A 20000-nucleotide genomic window follows, 5' to 3' on the forward strand; every position below is an offset into this window, starting at 1 on the left:
GAGTGGCACGTGCCAGTGGAGCGAGTGGCACGTGCCAGTGGAGCGAGTGGTACGTGCCAGTGGAGCGAGTGGCACGTGCCAGTGGAGCGAGTGGCACGTGCCAGTGGAGCGAGTGGCACGTGCCAGTGGAGCGAGTGGTACGTGCCAGTGGCTAGTGGTACGTGCCAGTGGAGCGAGTGGCACGTGCCAGTGGAGCGAGTGGCACGTGCCAGTGGAGCGAGTGGCACGTGCCAGTGGAGCGAGTGGTACGTGCCAGTGGAGCGAGTGGCACGTGCCAGTGGAGCGAGTGGCACGTGCCAGTGGAGCGAGTGGCACGTGCCAGTGGAGCGAGTGGCACGTGCCAGTGGCTAGTGGTACGTGCCAGTGGAGCGAGTGGTACGTGCCAGTGGCTAGTGGTACGTGCCAGTGGAGCGAGTGGCACGTGCCAGTGGAGCGAGTGGCACGTGCCAGTGGAGCGAGTGGCACGTGCCAGTGGAGCGAGTGGTACGTGCCAGTGGAGCGAGTGGCACGTGCCAGTGGAGCGAGTGGCACGTGCCAGTGGCTAGTGGTACGTGCCAGTGGAGCGAGTGGTACGTGCCAGTGGCTAGTGGTACGTGCCAGTGGCTAGTGGTACGTGCCAGTGGCTAGTGGTACGTGCCAGTGGAGCGAGTGGCACGTGCCAGTGGAGCGAGTGGCACGTGCCAGTGGAGCGAGTGGCACGTGCCAGTGGAGCGAGTGGTACGTGCCAGTGGAGCGAGTGGCACGTGCCAGTGGAGCGAGTGGCACGTGCCAGTGGAGCGAGTGGTACGTGCCAGTGGAGCGAGTGGTACGTGCCAGTGGCTAGTGGTACGTGCTAGTGGCTAGTGGTACCTAAACGAGCCTACCTCGTTGTATAGGTGATTAACCAGGCTTTCCAACGATATTAAATGCGATATCAATTGGTATTATGGAAGGGGAGGAATAATCAACCACAATAACATTTCCGAAATTTTTTGAGGAGTTTAGATCTAGAAATTGAAGACATCATGCTGGGCTAGCTATGGGCTAACTTGCCAGTCCTACCTGTAAAATCCCCCCAAGATCATCCCTAAATAACTATTTTCACCGATGTTGTAAACACATTTCCGATTAGATGTTTCACGTTTTGATGGTACTAGCATAGCCCATATTAGACATTCTCTGGTACTAGCCTAGTGTTTATTTCTAATCGATTTCAATGGTCTGTCGTCTCCCCAACGAGATGTCATGCAATGCATTGTGGGCGAAAGAAGAATCATTGCAAAAAGTAGCTACTTTTTCGTATTATATTTTGTATAATACGAAATAGCGCAAATTCCTTGGAAAAATAAACCTGCCATATGGTCTTTAATAGGGAGTGGACAGGCTCTCCGTAGACGGGCTCTGGCAACACGGTTGGCCGGCCCCCCTTTCCCCAGGCCGGTTGGTCTATTCCAAATGAAAGTCTATGCAGCCCTTAGCCCGTGCCAGCCCCCTTTGTCTCCCTTACACACAACAGTGACACTGACAAATCGAAAGCTAGCTAGTAGACTATAAAACGATGGAAAACCAGGCTAAGAAACGTAAGGGTGGGATGAAAAATTGAGACAAAAAGACATCACCTTCACTAGACAAGGTTTTACCAATTGAAAAACAGCTATGTTTGTTTTACATAAAGCTCCAAAAACGATTTTGCGCTCAAATAAAGGCTGTGCGCGCTCACATTAAGTCTGGAACTACCTAGTCTAACCTCAGTGTGGCTTACGCCTCAGTCTAACCTCAGTGTGGCTTATGCCTCAGTCTAACCTCAGTGTGGCTTATGCCTCAGTCTAACCTCAGTGTGGCTTACGCCTCAGTCTAACCTCAGTGTGGCTTATGCCTCAGTCTAACCTCAGTGTGGCTTATGCCTCAGTCTAACCTCAGTGTGGCTTACGCCTCAGTCTAACCTCAGTGTGGCTTATTCCTCAGTCTAACCTCAGTGTGGCTTACTCCTCAGTCTAACCTCAGTGTGGCTTATGCCTCAGTCTAACCTCAGTGTGGCTTTTGCCTCAGTCTAACCACAGTGTGGCCTGTTACATCCCCCCTAAAAAGAATTAGAAAACTCACAAGTTTGTCACTCTTGAACACGCCGTCCTTCCCAGCCGTCAACTCTTGAATCAAGCAGTACTTCCCAGCCGTCAACTCTTGAATCAAGCAGTACTTCCCAGCCGTCAAAGGGTAGGAAAAAAAAGGTAGGAGAAAAATTATTCCAGCATAAAATGATTCTTACTGTACATTGAGGGGACTAGTATGAGTAACCAGAGTAAGTTTCATGCATGTGGCACCTTCCTAGTCAGAGTTAACAGGGGGTGCAAAACACTACACAACCCTGCCCTGAAATGCCCCCCCCATGTACTTTCTGTTCTGTATATCCCAGCATCAAATGATTCTTACTGTATGTAGAGGGGACTACTATGAGTGCAAATGCACCCCCTGCACCCGCGGTAAAATCGCCTATGTGAGTGTGTGTGATGCATCCACACCGAACAAGCAGGATGTGCTGATGTTTCACAATCCAAGATCTCAATTGACAATATAAAAATGTAATGCTAAATGTCCTGCAGTTAATTACCTACTTTACAGTTCCAATAAAACGTACACACAAACAAATCGCGCTCACACAAACTGGCTCTTGCAAATTTGAGCAACAGTTCTCAAGGTTTTCAGTAGATGTCGCACTTTTCAACATTTTACCGAAACGCTGGTTCCACAGAAATTTGAATATTTGTCTTTACCAAGTTCAAGTTTATTTCCAAGTTTAAATTCTAATACACACAATCTTTTTTATGCAAAATCATACCAGGTACCATGAGTATAAGTGATATCATATTCCATGTCGTATACCGTAATTACACAACCATGTAAAAGTGATAACTGTTTAAGAATCTACCGCTTCTGTCTCCCAAAGGAAATACCGACGTATATTCAACCATTAAAGAGGGGTGAAGATATCGCGATATGTTACCCAGCCACCCCGCACAACGAGGGAGAGGCTGCAGCGGTAACAGCAGCAGTCCCGTCTGCATCTGGAAGGAAGCGGAAATACACGCACGATAGCTCGGGCAAAAAAAACAAACAGACATTTTTATTTCACATCTAAAAAAGGAAATAAAACAGAGGGATACAAATACGGGGGACATTTTATTGAACAAGACATTGGACTAAAACCTATTGCCTAGAAGGGTGAGTTTTCTCGTTTATCGCTATCCAACAAAAGTTATCTAGACACCATTAACGTGAGCTAACGGTAACTAGCTTGCTGGTAAGGTGTGGGTCTCTTCGTTTAGGCAATTGGGCCGCCCCACGCTGCACCCGTCATTTTCCAATACCGTTAGCCCATTATTGTTGACAGTTATGGATATCACGTGGGTGTATGTATGTTATGCATTATCTATATACTCTTGTATATTTGTAGAAAAACTAAATATGTACGTTTGTCTATAGACGTACTTGCATGTCGACACCACATGGTTGATTGTCATTCGCCAGTTAAATGAAACAACCAGAAATATGATAGTTTCTACACTTTTTGTAAATAGTAAAACATTCAGTTAAAACACGTTTCAACGTTTCGATAAGGTGAGAGTTTATAACTTTCTAAAGTAAAAGTTAAAACCTAGAGCTAGTGTTGGCTAATGTCTTCCCCTTGGTTAAGTAATCTACATGTTTTTTTCCACCTGCAGCTGAACGTAGAGACGTTTGTGCTAGGTTGGTTTAAGGAACAGTTTCTTGACACCATTACACGGGACAGGCGGGTCTCTGTGACCCTTCCCAGTTGACGGGGCATCACCCTGGTGACTCAAAACGAAGGAACCCAATGAAGAATTTGTTTTCTTGTTTTTACTTGTTGGCTAGCTAGCAACGCTAGTAGGCCTGCCTGTGTAGTTATCATGTCCATGGACACGAAACATTTCCAAAGCATGTTGATGTGTTGTAACTCTGTTAATGACCAGTCTGACTGCATGTCTGGTTTATTACCTACGTTAGCTAACTGCGTGAAACTGTAACTTCATTACGGATGATAAGCTGTTAGCAATGTAAATACTAGCTACCTAGCTAGGACTGCCTGCTAGTACCTTACTGCTTTGGACGGGTGGGTTCACACACTCTTTTGTGGCGTCTGCACTTGCTAGCTGTGACTACTGTGAAGTATACAAACACTTTTCGTTCAGAAAAGTTAAGAATATGATTGACATATTTGTTCTTTGTCACGGCTGATGGGGAAATCGTGGATACGTTGTCTGTGCACTCTCTGGACAATGCTGCTAGCTAGCTAGCTAGCCAGTCTACCAGTCTGTGCCTGCTGTCAAATCCGGTCTACCATTATTGGAGTGCACTGAAAACGACATCCATCTGCCTAGATATGATGTAATCACGTATTTTACTAAAATGTTGGCACAGAAACGCTAAATACATTCAATCGTTTAATACGCTGTTTGGCTGTCACCGTATCATGATTTTAAGCGCATAACAGTAACGTTATTCAATCAGGACACTCGGACGTTAGCTGCTTGACCATCTGGTCAGCTAGCTAGCTTCGCTCTAGAACTACTGAACACGGACCACCGATGTTGTTTTTATTTGCAGGTACCTCCGAGTGCCCTGAATGTGAGGATCCTACCGGCCAGGGACGGGTCCTAGACGGGAGGAGAGACTCGGGAGAACCGCGGCTGTGTTTCACTGTGAGTGCCTGGGCACGCACGGCTATAGCCACACAACTATCCCAACCACCGAAGCTATGGAGGCCATCGCAAAATATGACTTTAAAGCCACTGCTGATGACGAATTAAGTTTTAAACGTGGGGAAATATTAAAGGTAAATACCAGTTAAATCATCTCTCTCTAAATGTATCATGTCATTCCGTTTTAACTTAAGGTTGGTGAATGTTTTCGTGTCCTTCGTGTATCCCATAAGTTGGACAGCTGACATACCAAAACACCATCACCCTACACTTTACCTACAGGGTTTTAGTTGAAGATGTGTTGCTTCATCATGTTGTTAAATATTGACAAATTAATAGCCAGGTCTAGTGAGATATGTTAGTGTAATAAATGTATGTCTGCCAAAGGTTGCTACACTACTTAATGTTCTCTGTACTGCAGTAATCTTCAGTGCCCAGAGGCAGTTAATAACCGCTATTTTTGGTGCTCAATCATTGCCTGGAATAGTGATTTGAATTATACAAACTAGATTCCAGGAAATGTTTGTCTTATGAAAGTGAAATGGTTTTCAAGGAAAATTAATATCTATGTTCCCTTTCTGCATAGAGCCCTCATGTTGTCCTCTAGAGCACTGAGGGGTCAGGGGTCAGTGAGGGAGTCTGCTGGAGAATATGAGGTGGTTCTGTTGTAGGTAAATTCTTGTTCTAGAAACATTATTGTTCTGGGTTTTCTGGGTGATGCTGGAGCAATGAAGGTGGAACCAGGTGTGCAACGTTCAACACTCGGAGGGGGACAGCAGACCAGTTTATGGAAAGCCCCAGTATTTCTTTATCTCTCTTTCTCTCTATCCCTCTTTCTCTCCCCCCTCTCTTTCTCTCTCCCCCTCTCTTTCTATGCATCCTTTTCTCTCCCTCCCTCTATCCCTCTATCCCCCCTCCCTCTCTGTCTCTCTGCAGAGTTCAAGCCATTCTCTGTGTGATAGGATATCAGGGATATTAAGGAAGGACACAGAGCCATTGTGGCCGTAGAAGGGCTGGGATTTAAATGCAATCATCATAATCCTGAACGTCACTGGGTGGGGTGGAGGAAGGGGGCATGTTGGCGTTGTGCATAAGCTCTAGAGCTGGTATTTGTTTGATCTTGCGTGTGTCTTTTTAATGATGGAGGGGGAGATGGAAGGAGAGAAGAGGGGGACAGAGACAGATTTGGGGGTGTAGAGACAGATATAGATGGAGAAAGGGTTTGTGTGTTTGTATGACAGGAGTAAGAAAGGGAGAGATAGCTAGACTGTGGGGAAGTGGATCACATGCTAGCAGGCTTCTGCTCCACGAAGGCTAAATCCTGTAAATCCAACCTGCATGGCCTGCCCGCTCCAGCTGCCCCAGCCATCCACATCACACTCAGCATTTTATTATTCATTTTGCTGATGCTTTTATCCAGGGTGACATAGAATCAAGGATCAGAAGTGCATAGTTCAGTATATAGTTGGTCAGAAGTTAAGGATCAGGCACATGGCAAATGAACCACATCTCAGCTACCAGGCAGTACTATGGAACTGTACTCTGTTGCTATCAACACAAATTTGTGTTGACTAGCAACAGTCTTCCATATGTGAGAACATGCAGGTAGTGAGAACTGGTATGCTAGGTGTGTGTGTGTTGCAGGGGCTGCTTTCTGAATGTGATCTAACTCCGTCCCATCAGTGATGGTTAAGACTGAAGCACTGCAGGATTAGAGGGAGGAGAAGGGTTAGGGAAGCATGGAGGAGAGAAGAGGGAGGAAAGAGAGGAAGGATGGAGGAGAAGAGGGAGGAAAGAGAGGAAGGAGGAGAGGAGAAGAGGGAGGAAAGAGAGGAAGGAGGAGAGGAGAAGAGGGAGGAAAGAGAGGAAGGAGGAGAGGAGAAGAGGGAGGAAAGAGAGGAAGGAGGAGAGTAGAAGAGGGAGGAAGGAGGAGAGGAGAAGAGGGGACCCGATGGGGTTTTGGGTAGGGTGTGTCATACTGAGGATGGTCCTCCTTGAGTCTCAGGCCTCGTAACCCTAACCCAGGCCTCGCAGCCCTTTCAAGAGGGGGAGGGGGGGAGGAGGAGAAGTTGGAGGGGGAAGTGATCAAGTCAGCACAGAGAGAAGGGAGCTAAATATAAGTGTACTTATAAAATTTGCATATCAGAGAAAGAAAAAACGGATATCTGTAATTTTCACAGCCGGCAGTCTGGCAGAGAAGCAGCTCTGTAACTGGTGGAGGAGGAGGGGCTGGGGCTGGGGGGGGGAGGAGGGTCTGGGGGGGGGGGGCTGGGGGCGGTGGAGGAGGGGCTGGGGGGGAGAAGGTGTTAGCAGAGAAGTTGGGTTAAGAAAGGAGTGATGGAGAGAAGATATTAGTTAAAAAGTGAAGTTAGGGGGAGGGGAAGGGAATGGGTCTGCAACAGACGTTTTAACTTCAGATCCATTTCTAAGAAGCTGATGACCTCATGACTTCCTCTGCGAATGGAGAAGTGGCTTCTACAGGAAATGTTGGATTATACAGAAGGGGGTTAGTTAGGGAGTTACAGTTAGGTAGTTAGTTATTGAGGGTTAGTAATTTAGGGTTAATTAGTTAGTTAGTTAAGCAGATAGGGTTAGTTAGTTAAGCAGATAGGGTTAGTTAAGCAGATAGGGTTAGTTAAGCAGATAGGGTTAGTTAGTTAAGCAGATAGGGTTAGTTAGTTAAGCAGATAGGGTTAGTTAGTTAATAAGTTAGAGTATGTGACATGGTGAGGTGGCCCCATCCTACACTGTTCCTCTTCTTCCTCTGAGGCAGCTGTCGGAAACTCCACTCAGTCTTTATCTTCTGTTGGCTTAAAATGGAAATGTGGAGGCTTAACTAATACCATGGAGCGTGTTGTGTGATTGTGTGTCATCTGGGCTGAAAAAGAGGAAGCTACACACTCTTCAAACTATTGTCTCTGAGTGACCAGAACCAGCCAGTCACGCAGAGAACCAGCCAGTCACCCGGAGAACCAGCCAGTCACCCGGAGAACCAGCCAGTCACGCAGAGAACCAGCCAATCACCCAGAGAACCAGCCAGTCACGCAGAGAACCAGCCAGTCACGCAGAGAACCAGCCAGTCACGCAGAGAACCAGACAGTCACGCAGAGAACCAGCCAGTCACGCAGAGAGACACCATGTCAGGACTCCTTTACTATCCCAGCATGGGATTTGCTGTCAGAACTGAGCCTTCTACTGCAAAACAACAGACCCTACCCCCAGTCTCTCTCTAAATCTCTTTGGGGAGAAAAAAAAATTATGGCGTGTTGTTTGTAGCAATAAGCCGACTAGCAACCTATTGCAAATTTACTATAAATAGGGTAAGGTGCATTTGGAGTTTATCCCCATCTTCCATAGCTTTTAGGAGCAAATATAATATCATACTGTGTAGACCTCGTTTCAAAGTCAAGGCCCACGCGCCAAATATTGCGGGAGCTTAAATGGTGTATTGAAATAAGTCTACGCTGCTTTACAGCGTGCATTGACCATAAACTACATCTGTCACAATGAATTTCGATTATGGCAAAGTGACGACGTACCGCCTCTTGACAGCAGTGTACACACATCAGTGTTTAACGCAAAGACAAAAGAAATGCACGCTGTGCGCGCTCACATTAACTGTGGAAGTCCCTTCTAGCATCACATCAGACACAGAATACGTCCTAGGTTTGGGCAAATCCCCCCGAATGTTTACAACTAAGGGTGCTCCGATCGATCGGTCGCCGATCATTATCGGCCGATAATAATTTTAAATACTCAGATCAGTAGTCACTATAAAGGCCGATCAAAAGAGACCTTTTTTTTTTTTTTTTTTTTGCTGTGCACTTTTTGCCCATGGTTCTTTATCTCCTACCTAGAGGAAAAAATGAGAAACAATATTTTGACTATGGCCTTAAAATGTATAAATATTCTGTTTTTGTAATTTATTATTCGACAGGAAGTTACATTTGTTTATTTATAAGCGGTTATCAATAACATTTACATTTATGCATTTAGCAGATGCTTTTATCCAAAGCGACTTCCAAGAGAGAGCTTTACAAAAGAGCATAGGTCACTGATCATAACAACGAGATAGCCCCAAACATTGCAAGCAGCCAAAACATGAAGCATACATTGTGAAAAACCAAATAAGTGCCAAAGGGAAGAACCATAAGAGCATGCAGTTAAACAAGTTACAATTAAACAACATGAAACTCAAAAAGTGCAAGAGTGTACCTGTAGAAAATCAACAGTAACATATTTCACAGCGAGTACAAGAATTTAAAACCGTTACAACTAACCAACAAGAGCAACAAGTCTCTCAATAAGAGTCATTGTGATCCTGGAGGAAACTAACATCAGGTCCAGCCAAGCATTCCTAAAGGCCGAATGATACTTCTCCGACTCCGTTACGGACGGACGGAGTCAGACGGATTGGTTGAATTTATAGTACTCCGAAGGCTGTGGGTGCTGAAAACACTTCACTGCCACAAGAGTAGATGGCGCTGCACTGCGATGCTAGCTAGGTTATCGAAAAGTCGGAGCAAATGTACAAATTAGCCGTTTCATCAATAAAATACGCACATTTTCAGCAACTACACTGCCCATTTCTCGTCACATTTTAATTCAGATGCTGATTTACATGTACTGTTTAGCTGAAATATGAATTGTAAAAACTTACAGCAATGGCGGTCAAAGGATTCTGTTCGTCCTGTTTATCACGGCAACCCCGCCCCCGCCCCTTACGCAAGCGGTTCTTAATACGGACCAATCACAGCCAAGGGGTATCCGTAAAATGACGGACGGACAGACGGATAGTCAGGAAAATCAGGAGGTGCACGTAGAGCTCTCCGAGGAGCTCGGAGAGGGAATTCCTCGTCGGAGAGGGTGTTCCCTGTGTCCGTCTCCGTAAAAACGGAGAAGTATAAATCGGCCTTAAGTGCCGTTGTACTCCCGGAACAACTGCGTCTTGAGCCTTTTCTTGAAGGTGGGGAGACAGTCAGTGTCCCTGATGGAGGTGGGGAGTTGATTCCACCATTGGGGGGCCAGACAGGAGAAGAGCTTGTGTTGGGACCGGGCGCTCTTGAGCGGTGGGACCACCAGACAGTTGTCAGAAGAAGACCGTAGGTGGCAGGGGCGGGGGGCGGTGTAAGGCTGGAGAAGAGAGTTGATGTAGTCGGGTGCAGTCCCTTTCAGTGCTCGGAAGGTCAGTGCCAGAGTCTTGAATCTGATACGGGCCGTGATGGGAAGCCAGTGGAGGGAGATGAGGAGCGGGGTAACATGGGAGTGTCTGGGTAGATTGAAGACCAGACCCAGCATAGACTGCTATGGTTTATGTTGCGTCTCTAAAAAGCATGGAAATGCCACGAAATAAACAGTTGTTAATTCTTAATATTTTATCATCTATTCTTTTTTTATACTTAATATACATTGTTGTTAATAATAGTTAAATAGATACAGGGTTAAGGTTAGGGCTACATGATGAATAGAAGGCTTCAAACAGACCCCTTAATCATGATCATAATCGCCATGAAAGTTTGCACAGACAAGGAATTTACTTTGGCAGGAAGGTCCATACATTCAACATATAGGGATCATAAATCTTGAATAGTGGTGTACAAGTGTAACTATACAAACTACTAACGGTACAAGGTATAACTAATACTAAGGGGCTGTAAGAATTTAGGAGAATAAAAAAAAGATCGGTGATTGGTACTCGTATCGGCCGATACTGCTTCTAGCAATCGGTGATCGGCCCCAAAATCCTGATCGGAGAACCCCTATTTACAACGTCTGCCTCCGCACCTGATTAACACTCGGATCGATAAGCAGTCTCAAAAATTGTATCAATTTAAAAAGTAATATGATCCATTTCCGTGGATGGAAGGCACTTTCAAGAAAGATGGGAAAGCTAATACATGTTTATGCTTTAAGGAGAAAAACCGGTACGTATTTTGTGTTATGAGGTGATGTCGGTCGTTAAAGAGTACAATCTCCGTCGGCCTTTTGACACCAAACAGAAATAAATATGCCAAATTTAGTCTCCAAGAAAAACAGCCGATTGTCCAAGAATTAAAAGGCGGACTGCAATCGCAGCAGAATATGTCAATAAAAGCTACAGATAAAAACAATGTTGATGTTACGATGTAACATCGTTACAACTGGCCCTTTGAGGGCAACCATAATGCTGATGTGGCCCTTGGTGAAAATGAGTTTGACACCCCTGGTGTAGACTTATCGATCCTATTACAACGCAAAGGATGAAAAAAGGGGCCAGGTGAACAAGAAGGAAAGACTCATCTATTCACTGCGGGCATGGGAACGTATGGGAAAGGGTTTGGTCCCCCAGACCAAACCCTAACCCGCTAGACATTTTGATAAGTATAAACAAAGCCCTGGGTATTCTTCTCCGCCTTTGAGAAACCCTAACCCTTGTATGGATGTCTAGGGTTGTACTGAACCCTGCCTCGAGCCTGGATGCAGGCAGTAGACCCAGCTACCATGACTGGAGTGTGTAGGACTAGCTAGCATGACTGGAGTGGAGAGGACTAGCTAGCATGACTGGAGTGGAGAGGACTAGCTAGCATGACTGGAGTGGGTAGACCTAGCTAGCATGACTGGAGTGGGTAGACCTAGCTAGCATGACTGGAGTGGGTAGACCTAGCTAGCATGACTGGAGTGGGTAGACCTAGCTAGCATGACTGGAGTGGGTAGACCTAGCTAGCATGACTGGAGTGGGTAGACCTAGCTAGCATGACTGGAGTGGGTAGACCTAGCTAGCATGACTGAAGTGGAGAGGACTAGCTAGCATGTCTGGAATAGCTAGCATGACTGGAGTGAGTAGACCTAGCTAGCATGATTGGAGTGGGTAGACCTAGCTTGCATGACTGGAGTCGGTAGACCTAGCTAGCATGACTGGAGTGGAGAGGACTAGCTAGCATGACTGGAGTGGGTAGACCTAGCTAGCATGACTGGAGTGGGTAGACCTAGCTAGCATGACTGGAGTGGGTAGACCTAGCTAAGATGACTGGAGTGGGTAGACCTAGCTAGCATGACTGGAGTGGGTAGACCCAACTAGCATGACTAAAGTGGAGAGGACTAGCTAGCATGACTGGAATAGCTAGCATGACTGGAGTGGGTAGACCTAGCTAGCATGACTGAAGTGGAGAGGACTAGCTAGCATGACTGGACTAGCTAGCATGACTGGAGTGGGGAGACCTAGATAGCATGACTGAAGTGGAGAGGACTAGCTAGCATGACTACAGTGGGTAGGCCTAGCCAGCATGAGTGGGTAGGGTTAGAGCAGACTGCTGTGGGAATGTTGCAGGGTGCAACAACCCAGTTCTCATATCCTGTTTCGGGTGCTTTCCACAGAAGTAAATTCTCGTCTTTGGCTTTTGTTCCACCGTCTACACACACGCGTACACACAGTCTTCACCCCCCCACACACACACACACACCGTCTGCACACACGCATAGATACGCACACATACACACCAACACACAGTCTTATGGAAATGTGAGTCAGATGGCTGAGCGGTGAGGGAGTCGGGCTAGTAATCTGAAGGTTGCTAGTTCGATTCCCAGCCGTGCCAAATGACTTTGTGTCCTTGGGCAAGGCACTTCACCCTACTTGCTTCGGGGGGAATGTCCCTGTACTTACTGTAAGTCGCTCTGGATAAGAGCGTCTGCTAAATGACTAAAAAGTGTTTTTAAAAAAATGTAAAAATGTTTACACTAGCCTACATTATTGTGTAGCTTGCATCATCTTTTGTGCTTCGAGAGAAAGCTACAGTTCCACAGAAGCCCTACTCACATCCCATCTCCACGGTTACAGCAGCATCCTGACCGTGGTGGGGCAGTGTGACTGGTCCCATCATCCTCACATTAGGCCTCACTCTCTCACCTGCTCAGCCTCACTCTCTCACCTGCTCAGCCTCACTCTCTCACCTGCTCAGCCTCACCCTCTCACCTGCTCAGCCTCACCCTCTCACCTGCTCAGCCTCACCCTCTCACCTAGGAGGCCTCACTCTCTCACCTGGGAGGCCTCACTCTCTCACCTGGGAGGCCTCACTCTCTCACCTGGGAGGCCTCACTCTCACTTGGGAGGCCTCTCTATCACACCTGCTCAGCCTCACTATCTCACCTGGGAGGCCTCACTATCTCACCTGCTCAGCCTCACTCTCTCACCTGGGAGGCCTCACTCTCTCACCTGGGAGGCTTCACCAGGCCCATACGTAATACGCAGATTTCTTCCCCATTTTCTGAGGTTATTCAGACTGAAACTCTGCAGAATCTGCCCCCCCCTCCCCCCCTGACGGCAAACCCCACCCAACTACCTTAACCCTTGTGTTATCTTCGGGTCATATTATTATTATTTTTATTTCTTTTTGCCCCCCTAAAACTCAGTCAATATTTGGCCTACCTAGACAACCTAGGTGTCAAAAGTTTAGTCTTGGTAGCGATTGAGTTGCTTCTATTGGGATTTACGTTCCGTTGCATGGTTTAGGCTGAAGTTAAGTTTTTGTGGCGAAAAGTGAAGCTAACGGTGGCTAATTTGCTAGCCACAGTCACTGACGTTACTAACGTCACTACGTCACGAAAACACGCGTGACTACCTTTGGCAGAACATTCGTTTCGTATCTGTTAACTTGGGGGATAGCTAGGCTAACTATAGCTTTACTTCAAGGCAGCTAATTTGCTAGCCACAGTCACTGACGTTACTAACGTCACTACGTCACTAACGTCACGAAAACACGCGTGACTACCTTTGGAAGAACATTCGTTTCGCATCTGTTAAGGGATAGCTAGGCTAACTATAGCTTTACGCTGCGTTCACACTGCAGCGTTTTTTAACGCTCTGCATCGCTTGCCTTCCCACAGTACACCACGCTCGGGGGCGTGTTAGACAAGTTAATACAGAGTTGTAGTTCTCTAAGGTCACTGTTGTAGTCATGGCCAAGCGTGCAGATTTGGGTTCATGTACTCACAATATCGATCAAAATACCACTTTTACACAACATTTAGTGCAAGATTTTACTAGTGCAAGATTACAGTAGAATACATGTTACGCCACCGGTCACTCAACCAGTCGTTTGTAGGCTGGGCTAGCAATGGCACAGAACAGTCACGTAATGTGACGAGACTGAATTTAAAAGTAGGCTATAAAAACACACTAGGAACAATGACGACATCGGCAACCATGCACCATGCATTATTAGTTTAATGTAATCTTTAAATTCAGGCTCGTCACATTAGTAACTTTGTTCTGAACAGAACTGGGTGTGCAGACACATACGAAAAGTTTCTCCTCCATCTTGAAATTGTGAAACCTAGAAATGTTTATCATGACCAAAGGTTGCTACGTTACAAGAAACAAGAAAACAATCCGATTGGCCAACGCTAGCGTTTTCACGCTCCTCATTTACATAAAGTTGAGAAAATCCAACTTGCAACGCTCCGCTCCGCTCGCCTTCCCACAATGCCCTACGCGAGCGCCAACGCCTGGTTTCATTGAAAATGAATTGGAAGCCGACGCCACGCCACGCGCCGCCCGCTCCGCTGCAGTGTGAACGCACTGTTACTGCAAGGCAGCTGCAGAAACGCCACAAGCAAAGAGGCCAGGGTGATAACTATTTACTCATTTTACTTTTTGATATGACACACAATTGTGATGTGTAATGTAACTACAATATAAGCTGATATTATTAAGGAAGTACATCTACTTTCGGAAACAGTAGTCTACTATTTCACTGAAGTATTAGCATCATGACATTATAGCCTGTGTTGCCCGGGCAACATATACTACAGTGGTCTATGATGTATCTGTTTTCAATTGTTAAAATACACATTCCTCACATATACATTTTCGTTGTAGGATTTATTCTGACATTAGTAAACGATTTGTTGGTGAAATTACCATTACCTGTGGTTTCAAACCAGTGTAGCTAACTGCAACGCTGTAGCTTACGCGAGACACACTACAAAACATCTACAGTACACAGCTGTTTAGGAAGTCAAACGGCGACAGAACATGTTCGGCACTCTCCTTACTTAAATCAAAAGTCTATCTAACTACTAACCTGAACTTCATTGCCACAGCCTAAACGTTGTCAATCTGTTCATGAAAATAATTAATTTCAGCCTAAACCATACAACGGAACGTTAAATCCAGTTCAACCAACGCAATCGCTACCAAGACGAACACAGCAGTAGTCTACTAGTACTGTACCGTAGTAGTACAATTTACCGGGGCAGCTTCTCCACACAGGGCTATATCGCATTTTGCGTTGTTACTGACAATGGTCGCTACCAGTGAGCTTTTTACGAATGAGCGATTTTCCACTAAATAAATGTCAAGCTTATTTACGTTTTGGGGGGCATATTTTCAGTTAGCAGATGGTACTGTTTGAATCACGATTCCATCTTCTACTGCCGGGTAACGTCGTAGAATAATCTTCAAAGGGGGTTCTTTATTAATGAATGAATGCAATATGAGTAGGCTACATGCCTGAAAATATCACGAGAAGGGAAAAACTTAAAATGACGTTTAAGTCATAGAGATTAGGTCAATTTTTACACCGGTCTGCCAAATGTATTCGTTTTGATTCAACGATGAGGCTGCCTCTTGCAGGGGAAATGAGAAGACATCTATTTCATTCTACACTTCACTCGTATTTTCAGTTGTAAATGAGCAGCATTTTTGTCTGTTTTTTTTTAATCTATTTAATCTTTATAAATAATAACTATGCATTTTCATATAAAATATACAGAAATCAGTTGTAAAAATGTCATTCAAAAACGGACCCCTGTGCAACCGACGCAAGCAAGCACACCCTACAATTTCCCCAGAAATTGTACCCTCTCTAGTTTTATTTGTTTTTGTATTGGGTAAAATTGGGTAAACACAACGATGGTTCGTTATGAACCTTTGGGTCATGTGACCCGAAGGCAGCACAAGGGTTAACTAATACATTTTCTGCGGGAAACCCTGGAAACTCCCTGGCCCTGTCGCTTGCTGTAATTTTGGTCGATAAGCGTTTCCTTTTCAATTCTTAGCATTTTTTGTGTTTTTTGATGTTTTAATAATAGATACGTAATATGAATTTAATCGCCATGAAAGTTTGCACAGACAAGAAATTTACTTTGGCAGGAGGGTGCATACATTCAACATATAGGAGTAAATCTTAAATAAGTTTGAACAAGTCTAACTGTACTATAAAAAAGGTGCAAAGTCTAACTTATACTAACTAATACTAAGGGGACAGGTATGTAGAATAAAATAAATATAAGTATAAAATAGCTATAATGTATATAATGTATGTTTAGTGCAAATATGACATAGGTGCAAAAATGACAATGGTTTAAAGTATGTGGTTTAAAGTCAGTGTGAACCCTGGGCCTTGTTGATGAGGCCAGTGGCTGAAGGAAAGAAACTGTTCTTGTGGCGTGAGGTTTTGGTCCTGATGGACCTTCTGCCGGAGGGGAGTGGCGGGAACAGAGTGTGTCCAGGGTGGGAGGAGTCGGCCACAATCTTCCTCTCTCGCCTCAGGGTCCTCAAAGTGTGCAGTAGGGCTGTCCCCACTCAGTCGACTAGTCGATTTTCTGGTCGATATGCTCTTGGTCGACTAAGATTTTTTTAGTCGAGCTTCCGTATGGCAGTGTGAGATCTGATTCCCGCTTGTGTCATCATTGCTGAATTAACTAAATGTTCTACAGAAATTGTAGATTATATTATTTAAGACAAATAAAGCAACTCTAAAAATATATAATTTAAAAGAAAAGGTGTTACTGTTTTCCCTTTCGTTAATCTGCCCTTTGTTTTGTTTTGGTATTTTGCACACGGCACGAGCACAATTGGCTGCCGAACTACAAACTCTGCCTACTTTGTCAGTGTTATTAGTCAAAATGGCAAAGAAATCTGTGGTATGGCAGCATTTCATTAAAGTACATTTACAAAGTACCGGGTGACTCGAAAAACGTTGAATGCAAACTCTGCCAACAACGGTTTATTTTTTATAGTTTGACGTCGAATATGATGTAGCCTACCACCTGAAAAACGTAAGTTGGCCTAGCCCTACTTCGCTCATGCTAACGCGCTGGGTTGAAAAATGAATATGCCTATTATAAGAATCACATCCAAATCGAATGACATTATCTTCTCCGGCCAAGACAACAAAATCTTTCTCTGTTGCACCGTTCCCCACTCAGCTTCTACGTAAGTTCGCATGCTGCAAGTTTTCAGACAGTGATAAGCGCGCTCTGATGATTTGCATGTTAAACAAACAATATTTTTTATTTGTAGTACATTGTAAGAGATACTAAATACGATCGGCATTCGGTTACAACAGGACTGGTGATACGAGTCTCATTATTAGTAGGCTATTAGCGGCTGAATCTGCAATGTCCAGCAGCCATTGAGTCAGATCGGGAAAATGTTTGTACTTTTTTTTGTTTCAAATTCCGATTAGTCGATTTTCAGACGTTTTAGTCGAGTCTTGGTCGACCAAAGAAAATCTTAGTCGGGGACAGCCCTAGTGTGCAGGTCCTCGAGGGCAGGCAGATTGCAGCCGATCATCTTCTCAGCAGTGCGGATGATACGCTGCAGTCTGCTCTTGTCCTTGGCAGTGGCAGCGGCGTACCAGATGGTGATGGAGGAGGTGAGGATGGACTTAATGATGGCTGTGTAGAAGTGCACCATCACTGTCTTTGCCTCGGACAAATGCGTTCTATTTGAAAATCCGCAGGTTTTCGTCTGAATTCTGCGGATTCTTGCCCCTTGCTTGTTTACCGTTCTTTCATGTCGAGAGGGAGAGGGAGAGAGAGGGAGAGAAGGAAGGAGGGAGAGGAGAGGAGAAAGGGGAGATGGGGGAGGGGGAGAAGGAGAGAGTGAGATAGTGTGGAGGGAATCACCAAGAAGGAGCTGGGAATCAATGCGCTGCTACAATGAAATATTTTTGTGCGATGTTAAACCGTAAAAATACATAAATACAGGAGTAAATAAATAAACGCCGCCACAAATAAATAATTGTGTGTGTGAGAGAGAGATGAGGGGTGTAGTGTGTGTGAGAGATGAGGTGTGTGTGTGTGTGTGTGTGTGTGTGTGTGTGTGTGTGTGTGTATAGCTCTATACATGGGACCAGAGGACAGCTGGGAGAGTAGTGTTTGGCTGGAGCTCAGAGTCCTAATTCCTCCTCTAACACTAACAACAGCTGTCCTTCCATACACCCCTCCCCCTCTCTCTCTCTCCCAGCTCTCTATGTCCCCCTCCCAGCTCTCTGTCTCCCTCCCAGCTCTCTGTCTCCCTCCCAGCTCTCTGTCTCCCTCCCAGCTCTCTGTCTCCCTCCCAGCTCTCTATGTCCCCCTCCCTCTCTCTGTCTCCCTCCCAGCTCTCTGTCTCCCTCCCAGCTCTCTATGTCTCCCTCCCAGCTCTCTGTCTCCCTCCCAGCTCTCTGTCTCCCTCCCAGCTCTCTATGTCTCCCTCCCAGCTCTCTGTCTCCCTCCCAGCTCTCTGTCTCCCTCCCAGCTCTCTATGTCTCCCTCCCAGCTCTCTATGTCTCCCTCCCAGCTCTCTGTCTCCCTCCCAGCTCTCTGTCTCCCTCCCAGCTCTCTGTCTCCCTCCCAGCTCTCTGTCTCCCTCCCAGCTCTCTATGTCTCCCTCCCAGCTCTCTATGTCTCCCTCCCAGCTCTCTATGTCTCCCTCCCAGCTTTCTGTCCTCCTCCCAGCTCTCTGTCTCCCTCCCAGCTCTCTCTGTCTCCCTCTCAGCTCTCTGTCTCCCTCCCAGCTCTCTATGTCTCCCTCCCAGCTCTCTATGTCTCCCTCCCAGCTCTCTATGTCTCCCTCCCAGCTCTCTGTCTCCCTCCCAGCTCTCTGTCTCCCTCCCAGCTCTCTATGTCTCCCTCCTAGCTCTCTATGTCTCCCTCCCAGCTCTCTATGTCTCCCTCCCAGCTTTCTGTCCTCCTCCCAGCTCTCTGTCTCCCTCCCAGCTCTCTATGTCTCCCTCCCAGCTCTGTCTCCCTCCCAGCTCTCTGTCTCCCTCCCAGCTCTCTGTCTCCCTCCCAGCTCTCTATGTCTCCCTCCCAGCTCTCTATGTCTCCCTCCCAGCTCTCTATGTCTCCCTCCCAGCTCTCTCTGTCTCCCTCTCAGCTCTCTGTCTCCCTCCCAGCTCTCTATGTCTCCCTCCCAGCTCTCTATGTCTCCCTCCCAGCTCTCTATGTCTCCCTCCCAGCTCTCTATGTCTCCCTCCCAGCTCTCTATGTCTCCCTCCCAGCTTTCTGTCCTCCTCCCAGCTCTCTGTCTCCCTCCCAGCTCTCTATGTCTCCCTCCCAGCTCTCTATGTCTCCCTCCCAGCTCTCTATGTCTCCCTCCCAGCTCTCTATGTCTCCCTCCCAGCTCTCTATGTCTCCCTCCCAGCTCTCTATATCTCCCTCCCAGCTCTCTGTCTCCCTCCCAGCTCTCTATGTCTCCCTCCCAGCTCTCTGTCTCCCTCCCAGCTCTCTATGTCTCCCTCCCAGCTCTCTATGTCTCCCTCCCAGCTCTCTGTCTCCCTCCCAGCTCTCTATGTCTCCCTCCCAGCTCTCTATGTCTCCCTCCCAGCTCTCTATGTCTCCCTCCCAGCTCTCTATATCTCCCTCCCAGCTCTCTGTCTCCCTCCCAGCTCTCTATGTCTCCCTCCCAGCTCTCTATGTCTCCCTCCCAGCTCTCTATGTCTCCCTCCCAGCTCTCTGTCTCCCTCCCAGCTCTCTATGTCTCCCTCCCAGCTCTCTATGTCTCCCTCCCAGCTTTCTGTCCTCCTCCCAGCTCTCTGTCTCCCTCCCAGCTCTCTATGTCTCCCTCCCAGCTCTCTGTCTCCCTCCCAGCTCTCTGTCCTCTCAGCTCTCTGTCTCCCTCCCAGCTTTCTGTCCTCCTCCCAGCTTTCTGTCCTCCTCCCAGCTCTCTCTGTCTCCCTCCCAGCTCTCTATGTCTCCCTCCCAGCTCTCTATGTCTCCCTCCCAGCTCTCTGTCTCCCTCCCAGCTCTCTCTGTCTCCCTCCCAGCTCTCTGTCTCCCTCCCAGCTCTCTCTGTCTCCCTCCCAGCTCTCTGTCTCCCTCCCAGCTCTCTATGTCTCCCTCCCAGCTCTCTGTCTCCCTCCCAGCTCTCTATGTCTCCCTCCCAGCTCTCTGTCTCCCTCCCAGCTCTCTGTCCTCTCAGCTCTCTGTCTCCCTCCCAGCTCTCTATGTCTCCCTCCCAGCTCTCTGTCTCCCTCCCAGCTCTCTGTCTCCCTCCCAGCTCTATGTCTCCCTCCCAGCTCTCTATGTCTCCCTCCCAGCTCTCTGTCTCCCTCC

The 20000-nt window shown here is 46.8% G+C and overlaps 2 protein-coding genes across 2 annotated transcripts in view; both read left to right on the plus strand.

Moving 5' to 3' along the window:
• The window catches only part of ntn1b (netrin 1b), a 22320-nt gene extending 20287 nt beyond the window's left edge, over positions 1-2033 (plus strand). Inside the window, exon 4 of the mRNA XM_062484316.1 lies at positions 2029-2033. Within this exon, the coding sequence (XP_062340300.1) occupies positions 2029-2033 (5 nt within the window). The remainder of the gene's footprint in view (positions 1-2028) is intronic.
• Positions 2034-3022: 989 nt separating this feature from the next.
• The window catches only part of grb2b (growth factor receptor-bound protein 2b), a 21736-nt gene continuing 4758 nt past the window's right edge, over positions 3023-20000 (plus strand). The window contains exons 1-2 of the mRNA XM_062455253.1: positions 3023-3198; positions 4603-4831. Coding sequence (XP_062311237.1) covers positions 4754-4831 — 78 coding nt within the window. The 5' untranslated portion in view covers positions 3023-3198; positions 4603-4753. The remainder of the gene's footprint in view (positions 3199-4602; positions 4832-20000) is intronic.

This window comes from Osmerus eperlanus, chromosome 2 (assembly GCF_963692335.1).
Source record: "Osmerus eperlanus chromosome 2, fOsmEpe2.1, whole genome shotgun sequence".
Taxonomy (NCBI): Eukaryota; Metazoa; Chordata; class Actinopteri; order Osmeriformes; family Osmeridae; genus Osmerus; species Osmerus eperlanus.